At 32.1% G+C, this 13,458-nt stretch overlaps 1 protein-coding gene across 4 annotated transcripts in view; it reads left to right on the top strand.

Annotated features, from left to right (window-relative positions):
- Arl4 (ADP ribosylation factor-like 4) overlaps window positions 1–12,810 on the top strand; it is a 255,791-nt gene extending 242,981 nt beyond the window's left edge. For all 4 annotated transcript variants that reach the window (XM_072526328.1, XM_072526325.1, XM_072526327.1 and 1 more), the window contains one exon: window positions 300–12,810. In XM_072526328.1, the coding sequence (XP_072382429.1) occupies window positions 300–718 (419 nt within the window). In that variant the 3' untranslated portion in view covers window positions 719–12,810. The remainder of the gene's footprint in view (window positions 1–299) is intronic.
- Window positions 12,811–13,458: the final 648 nt, after the last annotated feature.

Raw genomic sequence — 13,458 nt, 5'->3', positions numbered from 1 at the left:
TTAAATAAAATTCTCATAATAGTAGCATAAAATGATATTGAGGCACGTTGTGGTGTAAACTGGTGTATAACGAGGCTGCATGAGATGTTATCAAACTTTTTCACAATAATGCTCCAAGTCTCAAAGAGAGAAGTAATCAATAATTAACAACCAAAGATAAAAAGAGAAATAGAATTTGGTTATTAATACTATCAAAGAAAAATGCCAATAACTCCCCACGATATTGGGGATGCGTCATTAATATAACAACCAAATATAACTGTCCTTTATTTCACGTGCTGATTTTCTTTCTTCTTCAGGTATAAACTTTCTGGTATGGGACGTGGGTGGCCAAGAAAAACTGCGACCTTTGTGGAAGTCCTACACCCGCTGTACTGATGGCATCGTCTTCGTCCTAGATAGCGTCGACATGGAGCGTATGGAAGAAGCCAAAATGGAACTGATAAGAACTGTCAAAGCACCTGAAAACTTCAGTGTCCCTATCCTTGTGCTCGCCAATAAGCAAGATCTACCTGGTGCTCGAGAACCACGTGAATTGGAAAAACTTTTGGGTTTGACTGAGTTGGGTAATGGGGGAGCTCCCGGTGGGCATTTATGGCACGTGCAACCTGCTTGCGCCATAACTGGTGACGGATTACACGAGGGATTAGAAGTTCTGTACGAGATGATTTTGAAAAGGAGGAAATTGGCGAAAGAAAGGAAGAAAAAGGGAAGATGAAGTTTAGCGTTGTGAATGTTTGGGCTCAATTTATCGATGGTAAGGGTCAAGTTGATCGGACTGGAATTGTATCCGAGATACGGTTGTGTTAAACTCAATAACTGATGTTGTGATGCAGCTTTTCTAGGTGTAGAACTTCGATTTAAATACAGAAGTTTTTTAATATCGGCTATTTTCGCTATTTTACTATTAATATTAATTGCTGTTGAAACTTATGAACCAAATAAACAAGACAATTTTAGACCAATGTTAACCTACTTTATAAATGTTGAATTATTGTTTGTTTAACTTGGCTAAATTAAATAAAACTCATTCGATACAAAAAATGCATATTTAAATGTCTACCCGATTGATCTTTATTTCTTTTATTGAATTGTTTTTGTCTTTCTATATTCAGTTTAATTTAATTTAGCCACACTATAGATATGCTTGATTCCCGATTTTGTGATTTTGCAGACTGAGTTTAATAATAAAGAAACATAACCTTCCTCTATCGGAATGTGCAGAAAATATACTAAGCCAATGATTTCATAGGGTTTTGAAATTTTTTAATTAAAAAATAAACGAATTCTACAAGGTACAAAATTTATAAAATGAGTCAATTGGTAGTTATTTTAAGAGAATGAAATAATTTTGGAACATATACTGATAAAATAACATCCGACGAATTTTCTGGACATTTTCCAGAGACGATGAAACTGCGTATACCATATTTAGTTTAATAATTTAAATCTAAAAGCCTATTTATAAACTTGTTATTGTCATTTGACATTAAAATGTAAGGCCACAATAAAAATTGCCGTACTCTTTTGGCATTTCTGACAGTAGTATATTGTTGCCATTTAATTTTATCTTACATTGCTGATTTTTATCGTTCTCGTTTAAGTTTACCATTCATCTCGGCTACTTTGTCGATGTCGCACTGTAAAAAAAACAAAAATAATAATATATAAAACTTAAAATTACATACAGTAAGCACCAGATAAGAAGAGATAATGCAAAAAAGTGATTGTTGTGGCGCAATGGCAACAGGCAATAACGTAGTGTGCTAGTGGTCTTCCAAAATTCGTTCTCTTATAGTTCTATCTATAGCTTATCTTCGTCTTGGGCTCCCTCTTCAAATTTTACTATTTTTTTTTTCAATGCTTTTCTTGAGTCAGACTGTCTCAAAGACAAATAAAAACGTTATTAAAAATATTGAGACCTATACTTTAAGATGGTTGTGACAGTTTCTGGGAGAAAAATTATATTACGATGCTACATAACCCCAAAAACACCATAAACCGCTATATTTGCACTTTTAGGTTAGGATATCTCAGCCAATTTGTCAATTTGATGCTCAGATTCAGATTTAGCGCATAAAATCGTGCTAAAAAGCATATTCTGATCTCTGGGTCCGAATATTGGTAAAATTTTATCGTCTTGTGTTCTTCAGAACTCTAGTGCCAACTTATGGACAACAAAATGATTTTAGGTTATTAAATCTTAAGCTTGTCCTATCAGCTGCAACTTTGAGCATTGAATAAATGATAATTTTGTGTTTTTAAAATAACAAACTCAATATTGCTTTTAGTCCAGCACTTTTTCTTTTGTAAATTGTTCCTAAACACAGTATTAATTCTGAACACTCACTAGGAGTGTCACTATTAATACCGAGCAACTAATAAGAAAAACAAATTCATTTAATTTAATTCGTAATATTTGGTGCTTACTGTACCTCCTTGGCAAGAATAGTATCGCCATAAACACTTTGTTTTGCTTTTATTGCTGATAGCAAAAGTTCTAAGCTTGACTATGTTTGGAGCTAAGAGAAAAAACATGGCAATTGTGACCTCAAGTTTCTAAATATTTGGCTCGAAAGGGGTAAAATATAAGACAAGGATTGTATTTTGAATCTTTCTAGTTCCACTGACTGATAGTTTCAAAACTCAATCCAACGAAAGTTGAAAATATTGTAAATATACTTCCTTGTTATAATTGTTTTTAACCTATCATATATTTTATGTATAGGAGTTTATTAAGAACATAATATTTGTTTTATATACAAAGTGACGTTAAGTTGGTTACTCATAAACCAGTACTACTTATTTTGTTTACCACAAATAAATGCACTGCCTGTCAAAAACAACTGAAGAATTTTATTAGAACAATTAAAGAACAATTAGAACTTAATGAATATACTGAGGTTCTTATTATTAAAAATATGAGTCAAAGTCGAAAGTTATGGTATGTATTTTTTTATCGATTTTTTAATTTTATGTTAGATTCAAAAACTTTAAATTTTTAGCAGTGTATTACAACTAATTCCTTCCCCTTCTGTTGCTTGTACTATGTATTGTTACCAATAATTATAATTATACACAACTTATAATCACTTTGTATATGCTGTCGGTTTTTTAAACCCTGCATTGTTTGTAGACAAATACCCAATGTGAATGTATTTTGGATTGTTATCGAGTACCTTTTCGTACCGTTTAAATATAGTCGAAACAGATTCTAAACGTGTATATTTGTGAAGTCTTTCAAAAAGTACAAAGCAGGAATTCAATTAGGCATCATTTGGACCATAATAATCGACTTTATAAAAAGTTTTATACCAAACAGCGTTTTTAAAAAAACACTTTTGTGTAAAGATGTCTGGACAGTTTAGTATTTTTTGATGGACTGATTTAGGTTAGATAGATGAAAAACTTTTTGAAAAGTTTAGTATTGTGAATTATTTATATAAAATAGAAACAATACTACATAGGGTGTCTAATCTTTTTTATAGAGATACACTATTATTGAATATACCAACATTACCACGTGTATTGCTCAAATGTTTGTTATATCAATGTCTTGTATTTCATTAAAAAGTTAATATAAGAAAATTTGGAATACGCCCTATATTCAAAGTTACCGACTTTTTTGTACACTCTGACATTAATGTTTTATAATGTGCAATTTTTTATAAAATAAGAACTGTATTTGCTACCTATATAGAATATTTTAAAATTTCTATAAAAATGATTAATTTTAGGAAACCGATTTAGGAAACCTATAAAAGATATATACATTTGAATGTAGTAAATTATTATGAGAATACTTTTTAAAAATGTACAGTTTTCTAATGTTTAAATACTTTGTATAAAACTATTACAAGATAAATAATTTCCGACGAAAACATACGGACGACGTCCCATAACGTTATTTCAATATTTTAATAGGATCGCTTATATTCAGAAAAGTTGTTTTAAAATTCACGAACAAAATATACGTGGTGTTTTATTAATGTCTAAATATTTTAACTGTACAGTTTTGAAAATTGAAAAATTGTACTAAAATAACAATTTCGTCAGTAACGTAGACTATAAAAAATATATCTCTTCGTGTTCTCATTATCAGTCTTGAATGCCAGAAATTCATTTTTTAATATACTTTCATCCCTTTTAAATTACTTGAACTATCTGCCAAATTTCATAGAGAAATGCCAGGCATTATTAAAATATTAGTTAAAACTTACATTTACATCTTTAAATAAAACACCCTGTATCTCATAACAGGGCGTTGGTATAATTTGAGTTTAATCATATTTTGAAATTAAAAAGTTAAAATATTTACACATATTAATGAAACATCCGATTTAGATCGATGTTAGGCTTGTAATATTTTATTTTAGTTATCTTAGTTATAACTACACAAATATATATATATATATATATATATATATATATATATATATATATATATATATATATATATATATATCATAAAATAATATATAATCTTGGAAGAGCTAGTGTTTTTTCCGAAAATACGAAAGGTATTTGGCAAATTATTAGACTAAGTCACGGCACTTGATATATTTGTGTAAGTAACCCACAGCTTGACAAGATAATTTTAAATTTTTCGCTGATGATTGCAAGATTGCCGCTGCAAAAGTTGTTTTTGTCTATTTTTATTAATAAACAACCTCAAAACGATTTTTGTGAAATAAATGGGAATATGGGTCGGACATTAAATGAAGTATAAAATATAAATAATCTACACGTAAATTTTTCGGGAAACATCATGTTTCAATTTTTGAATATATTGTTTAAAAAGTTAAGCTCCCTTTTGAGAACTCACGCATAGTGCAATTTTGATTTCTAGTGAGACTAGAACACAGTTAGCATAATTATACGATTACCACAAGATAGAGAAGAATTCCAACCTCGTCAATGAGCAGAAGGTACATAAAGAAGAAGAACTGATACTTAGAAGCGATTTATGCAAAAAATTACGTTTATACGGGGTGGGTGTCCAATTAAGTCGGCACCATATGGGAATCTTTTTTATTTTTTGTTTTATGAAAAAAAGTTATTCTTTATAAAAAGTTCTGCATGTTCTAAAACCTAAATTGCAACCATCAAATATCAAATTTTTTCAATCGTATACGCGGTTTGTCAAAAAATATGAATTGTGGATAAATGTGGGTTTTAGTCTTACATAAAATTCATATTTTTTTACCAATCGCGTATATGACTGAAACAATTTAACATTTGATGATTGTATATTAGGTTTTAGAACATGCAAAACTTTTTATAAAGAATAACTGATTTTTCATAAAACTTAAATAAAAAAAAATCCCATATGGTGTCGACTTAATTGGACAATCCTGTATACTTCCCATCCAAATGTGGTCATTTTAAAATAGATACCGCCTGGTCTATTTAGTATCTTTAAGTAAAAAAAGCAAGTACTAACGTTTTGTTGGTATTTGACCAGCATCTTATTGTGGTTTTATTTTTTATTTACTTATGGTATAATAATCTGAAATTAGTTATCAAGAAACCGATTATTTCCGTTATATACACAGGAAAGAATATGAGCTGAAATTGCATTTTTATACTGAATTTTGAGACGTATTGTTTTTGGAGCGGTTGTATTTCTTGTGTGGTAAGAGATTGTAGACACAGGGGTCAATTGATCACGTATGCCTTTTCCACACTGCTACGATTCTTTTGTATTCCCTACATCAATGTTTGTGGCCTTCGAATAGGATTTAGTGCCTGCTGTTGAGCTTGTTTTGTGTCGAGGCTTTGATTTATCATATCGCTGCATCATATTTGGTCTTTGCTGGGATTCATGCAGTTTTCCTAATTAATTTTCAATAGTTTATCTTCATTATCTTAAGTAATATGGTACCTTTATTTCCAGAAAACTGAGGCTGCGTTGTTTCTCTTCCTGTTTTATTTGTGTATTTGCTCCTGATCCATTTTTGTCATACTAGAAGCTAGAGAATGGATGTTCACTCCAGTTAGACCCCATTTTGCGGAGAGAAGATTAATGATACCCGAAGTTGAACGGTCCGTAGCTTCCACTCGGTCGTAGACACCTCACAGAATAAGTACCTAATAACGACCAAGCATAAAAAGCACATCTACCACGACAAGGTCTCACGGCGTCCTCCGAGTTACCCTTCAGGACGCCGTTATATTTCCATTCCTACTCTTTAAACACTATTTGTGACCACTAGCTTTACGAGATAGTCATTTTATAAACAGTCAAGGATAGACCATGATCATTTTATTACCGATGAAATTCGCTAACTTTTGAAATACCCAAGTTTCGCTAAGTTTTATTTTAAAAATTTTCGAAGGTAATCTGCCTCACTTTCAGTTCGTGTTTCCGAGTTACTTTATCTAATCAATGTTTCTCTGCATCTATTTTAGATTGTAACACAACAAATGATGGACAGTGTTTGAGGCACGCAAAATAAATGAAGCGGCGTTGCTCAGAATCGGATTATATATGTGGGCGTAGTTCTTTGGACATTCTTTTCAGCAAACAACAACAAAATTGAAAAGAAGAAAAATTATGAGATGATAGCTACTAAAGCTAAACCAGAAATATGGAATAAACATTACAAAGAAACATCATAAATGATTTCCCATAAAGGGCACCACTTTGTCTTTTCTGCGAGAGAACCAAAATACATTTATAAAAAAAAAACAAGAAAATAGAGGGCCTGCGTAGCGCAAGCGGTAGGATGCTAGCCTCGCAAGCCGGTGGTCCGGAGTTCGAATCCTACCGCCGGCAAGAACATCTAGACATTTTAAAAAATGTCTATAGGCCCCAGGTCGACTCAGCCTGAATAAAAATGAGTACCTTGGGTAAAACCAGGGGTAATAATAGACGGTTGAAGCGTAGCAATGGCCATGTTACCTTCCTTGTATACCGTAGGCCCTAGATATAGCAGACTACCCTGCTATACTCCCAAAGCCGCGACAGCGGTATAAAACGGGAGACTATTATTAACAAGAAAATATCACACATACCTTGTATATTCGCTCAGCAATCCTGTTAGCAATTATTTATATGTGGTCCAAGAGAAAATAAGATTGTTTATTAAGCTGTATTTATTATTAGCCAAAACATAGATTTAACTGGACAGATTAATTTAAATCTTACAAACAGAAATGTCCATTACAATTTGCTACCTTCTTACATCTTTATATAGGTAATGTTAAATATTAATTTCCCCTGATGACCTGATAAAAACGTTTAAATATCTCAATATTGAAAGTTATTAAAAAAATGAAAATTTAAAATTTACTTGGGTCATAATTATATTATGATATGTAGTTTTTCTGTTCTTAATATCTACATACAAATATAGTGTATAGTGTATATAAAAAAACAATGAAGATAAAACATGCAAAAATACGGGACGGATACACCCCTTCAAAAAACACTAACACTGCACTTCACTGGGTTCATGTAGAGGAAAAATAAAAATAATAAGATATTTCCTTTTTCATATGATTTCATTGATCACCAAACGGAAATATTAAGAAGAGTTATTGTGTGCTATTGCAGGATGCATAAAAAAAAGATAAAACCTTCTATACCCACTGCAATTAAAGATGACCCTGCACTAAATTATTCTTTACTTTTGATTTACCTAGTACTATTTTGTTGGCTGCAGGCTGTCACTAACACTACTGCTCAGAAATACAATTGATCCCTAAAGATAAAGATGTTTTCAAACACTCAAACAAAACAATCGCCCATACGACGAAAAGCCGGTAACGACCAATGGACAACTGACCGATCTCTTCGTTGATCAGACGAAAAATGACTGAAAAAATCCTTCTCATGGTTCCTATTACGATTATATCCATACAAATACAAGTATGTTTTCGCATTTGAAATTCTAAATCGCAATTCTTAAAACGTTAAGTGGGAACCTATGAGATATACAGAGAAACGATTTATTTGCTGTAATTAATACTGCATAAACAAACACTCATAATACCTCTCTTCGTTTGTAATTCAAGTATGATTGTTTTCGAAGCGCGTACAGAATGGAATTTGAAATAGGAAATTAAAAATTTTTTGAATCGTTACAAGATACAGATCTTGTTAACACTGTTTTTAACTGAGCCAGCTATAAAGCAGGAGATTCGTATCTATGGCTTAGAGTTTAACGTAGGAGGGTTTTTAAATCAATTCTTCATCAAAATCTATTTTTTGTTGTAAAAATCAATCGATCCTCTGGAGCTCGTTAATACTATTGCCTACTACAGTTCACGTGTTTATTTTCGATAAAATTTGTATCTTTTCAAAGTAAGTTTTTTTTATTGTTGTAAATATTGAATTTAGAAAGCGGCTATACTGACATTTTGTATACGTATAGCTAAATCTGTTGATTAATTTCTAATAAAATTTTATCATTTAATATAAATAATATTTAAAATATTATTTGGTGAAGAGGTGGTTTATTTTATAAAATTGACAAAAATAATTAAAGCGTAAAAGCTAAAAATGTGATAAACAATATTTGTACAAAATAAAAACAACAGAAATCATCATCATCAAAACTCATAATTTGTAGAGATATGCGAGTTGTCCTCTGAAAATATGTTAAATTACAGAAATTATGTAAAAGAGGTACATATACTGGTAAACAAAAGGATTAAGGTATATTACTTAAAATATTCTATTTCTATCTTTCTCTGGTATCGCATTTTATTTGGATGAATGTCTGCTTATTTTTTTCCAAATTAAGTCAATAGTATCTGGTCGACTGTTTATTTGTAGTAATCAACACTTCAAAATGTACATCAGAGCTCTTACTATTTCTTGGGAACTGAATTATATATTCTATTTCTCAAGCTTTTTTATTAAAAACGATATAATACCACCTTATTAAACACACACACCACAAATTTGATGTGATAGTTTCTATCTATAATATTTATATAAAATCCTTCTTCTTCTTGCAGTACCGTCTCCTATCGGAGGTTGGCTACCATCACAGCAATCTTTACTTTGTTGGCTGCAGCTCTGAACAACTGTATATAAAACCCATTAAACATTAAACTGCAGCTATCTGCATCGACTTCATAATATTTAGTATGAAAACCTCTATTCTCTTCTCTTTTCCTTCCATTCGACTTATTTATATAATTTGTGTTACCAATGATACCTTTTTTACATCGACAAACGTGCATTGTGTTGCTCAGTTTTATATCCTGTGTCCGATTTAGTCGTTTTTATATCACATAGCTGTTTTTGGTAAGAATATTTGGACGACACCTCGTATATTATTTTACTATCAAGTACATGGTAATAGATCAAAATGAAAGTAGGAATTAATGAATAAAAATATTGTAGTTGTTCCCAGTGAATGCTTTGTATACACCTATCGTGCAATTTAGATACAAGAAAATTATAACTATGTTCTTTTCGAATGGACAAATAAGTACAAGTTGCTCGTGCTTATTATAGTGAACGTTATTTTTCGCACCGATATCTCATTATGATGCTTTTCATTAATTAATTATATTAATGGGATGCCATTTAAACATTTGGTCTTGTGTCGTGAGTAGTGTAGTACACTACTCATGTTAGTAATTACGTAGACTCGTTTTCTAAGTAATTGTAATGTATACACAGCTGCTCTCACAGAAGAAAAGGAAAATTTCTTATTAAGCATAAACATGTATTTTATTTATGTATTTCATAGACATAAATTGTACAAATTGTAATTATTAGTAGCGTTACGGCTGGCAGCTAAATGGTATTGTGTGATATTTGAACTCATAATAAACCAAAACAAATTATGGAAAGATAAAGAAGATATATTAAAAAATGTTTGTTGAAATATAGGGTCGATCCTTTAAATAATTACGAAACCTTAAAGGAACTGCAGAGTTAAAAACACAAACGAAAAGGCTAGGTCTGGAAATTAACACAGAAAAAACAAAAATAATGGTACAGACGAGAAGAAATATAATCCCACAAAACATTATGCATGAAGATGACATTGAAACGGTTGGAAAGTTTACATACCTGGGAGTAGAAATATATGCCGATGGAGCAGAGGATGGAGAAATACGAAAAAGGATAACGCAGGCAAACAAAGCTTATTTTGCCCTCTCCCATATATTTCGGTCTAAGTGTCCACCGAAATACAAAGATGAGAATCTATAAAACTTTAATTCGGCCAATAGCATGTTATGGCAGCGAAGCATGGGTCCTGAAAGAAACATCCAAAAACAAACTCGACACATTCGAAAGAAAAGTACTGAGGAGAATACTAGGACCTGTGAGGGAAAACGGAATCTTCAGAATTCGATATAACAACGAGCTCTATCAACTGTATAAGGAAACACCCCTGTCAGACTTCATTAGAATACAAAGATTGCAATGGGCCGGACATGTGATACGAATGGGAGAGGATAGGCTACCAAAACGAGCACTGAACGCCAGAATGCAGGGAAAGAGACCAGTTGGAAAGCCAAGAAAGCGCTGGGAAGACACAGTAAGCAGCGACGCACAAGCACTTTTAGGAGTCCGAGTATGGAGAAGAGCAGCCACAGACAGACAAGGGTGGAGGCAAAAAATAAAGGAGGCCAAGGCTCATTTTGGGCTGTAGTGCCGTAGAAGAAGAAGAAAGGAACTGGCAGAACTAAGATGGTGCTTAAGTTGCTTTCCTGTATATTGTCATTTCAGTTGACTCGAAAGTACCTAAAGTTCTTTTACCCTATGACGGCCGATATGCAATTAAGATATGATCACTGGGCCTCAAACAGTGGGGCGTTAATATTTAATTCCGATCGCTTGAAAAGTAAAAATATTTAATTTCCTGTATTTTATGTTCAGTAATAATATTGGATTTTATTGTGTCAAAGGCAAATAGAATGAATATAATATGTAAATACAGGGCGTGTTAAAAGAAGTGGGACGGAATATTTCGAATACTCGAAATTATTTGTCGACATCAAATGTTCATCACGGTCTCTATAAGTCTCTATTTTGCGTAGAGTGAAAATTATACGAATGGTTTTGCATGCAGTAAAATTGGAAAATACTTGCCAAGTTGCTGGTATGTCTAAATTTGAATAAAATATATCCAAGACTTTACTTCCGAGTTTTCAGGAATACAAAAGGTTTAAACACGTGTAGTCCAGTAATTAATACCAAAGCTATTGAGAGTATGCAGTCCAGTAATTAGACCGAAGGTACTTTATCGTTTAACTAAAACACACCACAAAGTCCGAATTGAATTCCCGAAACACTTTCTTGTTACTTCTTTTTAGCAAACGATTAGTCCTATTTACTGTCTGATATTTCACTATCAGAGTCGTCCCTATCTGAATTGTCTATCCAAATAATTAGAGGCCGGACCTTATCTATAACTCGCTCGGTTTGAAAAGACTGAACGATTATGTCTTCCGTATATCCAATACAATTTTGCCATTGTTCTGCTTTTATTTGTTCTAGCGATTCTTTCCATAAACTAAGAACGCTAGTGTCATCTGTTGTTTTGGATGCATGTTTATCATAAAAATTTTTGGCTATACCCCAAACTAACTCAATTGCATTATAGTGGCAATGGTAGGGCGGAAGTCGAAGAACTTTATTGCCATATTTAAGAGCCATTTGCTCAGTAACAAATTTCTTTTGAATTTTGTGCTCTCCACACCAAGTAAATCGACTTTTAAAAAGATGTCACTGTGATAAATTTTCTTTTCTGGCAACCACAACTTTATTTCTTCTTTTGTCCAGCTACTTGAACAACACTATTATGGATGGTCGCTCCAATTTTTTTAACAAATCTTCAAACCATTCTTCAAAAATATTTGCATCCATATTTCCATGGTAATCACCTGTATTCTTTGTGGACGAAAAAATTAAACTATCGTCAAGAATAAAACCCTCATAATTTCCAGCATGAAGTATAATGTAGTGTTTACCATTACCGGAACGACTAGAAGAATAAGATTTCGTGGTGCCATCTGGCCAGGATGATTTTGACATATTTCCTTTAGCGAAAATCCAAGTTTCATCTAAAAATACAACTGGCCTCGGACTATCAGACGTTTTATTGTTCATGTATTTTCTTAAAAAATGCCACGGTTTTGAACCAACATTAGAGAGTTCACACAATACTTGTCTATTATTTGTCATTTTATATCCAAAACCTAAATGTTTATGCAAGCATCGCATATGCGTGTCTGAACTGCCATAACAGATGTCAATAGAGCCATATTATTTTTTTCCAAATTTAAATGCGGAAGATGCGGTGTTCAACTGGTTAAGGAGATGACTTTTGTCACATGAGCTGTTCCCGTGCAGATTCGATTCCTGTCCAGAGCATAATATCATGTTAAAGGTCATATCGGCGTGAAAAAATAACAAGCTTTTTAAAATATTGTAAAGTTATTTATTATCAAACCAAAGGTGCTCACTTCATATAAATTCATGTTAACTATATTTATCGCTATCACTTCGTACTAATTGTTCACTCTAATGTATATGTTTACTTCAATTTTACCAGCTGATCGTATTAGTACTACGTTATTGACCAATTGTATAAGAATCGCTTTATATGAATATAAAAGCCTGTGTAAACTATAATATTAATCTAATTATATTAATTGTATTGCCCTGTTTGTAATTTTTTAATATCGTTGTTTTCTGTTTTACTTGTATAGTTAATACCTTAGACATATATATATTAAATTCTTGTTAAAAGACTCGCCATGTTTGTATAAGTAATTCTTGTAAATATGTACCTAAATGTACTATATTATTTCTATTAAATCTCGTTTGTTTTTTAACTATTATTTAATTTATAATAACTCCTAAGCGTTTTATCCCCTTTCTTTCTAAATCCATCCTGTAAAAACTTAGGAAACTTGTCGGTGACTAATAACAAAATACCATATACAACTTCGAACTTTATATCATACAGCAGGAACCATTTATAAAATATATTAAGATAGGACGTCTAAGGTGAATAAGGCATGTAATGCAGATGGAACAAATTGATCCAGCTAGAAAACGCTCCTTGATAAACCCATTGGTCTATCTACCCCAGAACAAGGTTCCTTGATTACATCGATTAAGACATGAGAAATATGGAATACGTGTTTGGCAGAGGAAGGCGATGGATAGGGACGACTGGAGAGAAATTCTTGAGGAGGCCTGGACCCATGTAGTGTTGTAAAGCCAGAACGATAATGATGGACAAAGATATATGATAGATTATGTTATATCCAACAGAAATATACATCCATCCAAAACAATCTACGTAAGATGTCTCAACTCAGCAGATGTAGCTAGCGACCATGACCTAGTATTATAGTATTATGTAAAATAACAATCCTCATGAAATACTTCACATCCAAGAGAGTGGCACCAACAAAAATCAGAGTCGAAGGACTAAATACGGAATCCACAGAATACTTATACAGAAAAATAATATC

The sequence above is a fragment of the Diabrotica undecimpunctata genome, chromosome 3 (genome assembly GCF_040954645.1).
Source record: "Diabrotica undecimpunctata isolate CICGRU chromosome 3, icDiaUnde3, whole genome shotgun sequence".
Lineage (NCBI taxonomy): Eukaryota > Metazoa > Arthropoda > Insecta > Coleoptera > Chrysomelidae > Diabrotica > Diabrotica undecimpunctata.
The sequence above is the reverse complement of the archived record's forward strand: the minus strand, read 5'-3'. Positions and strand labels throughout refer to the sequence as shown.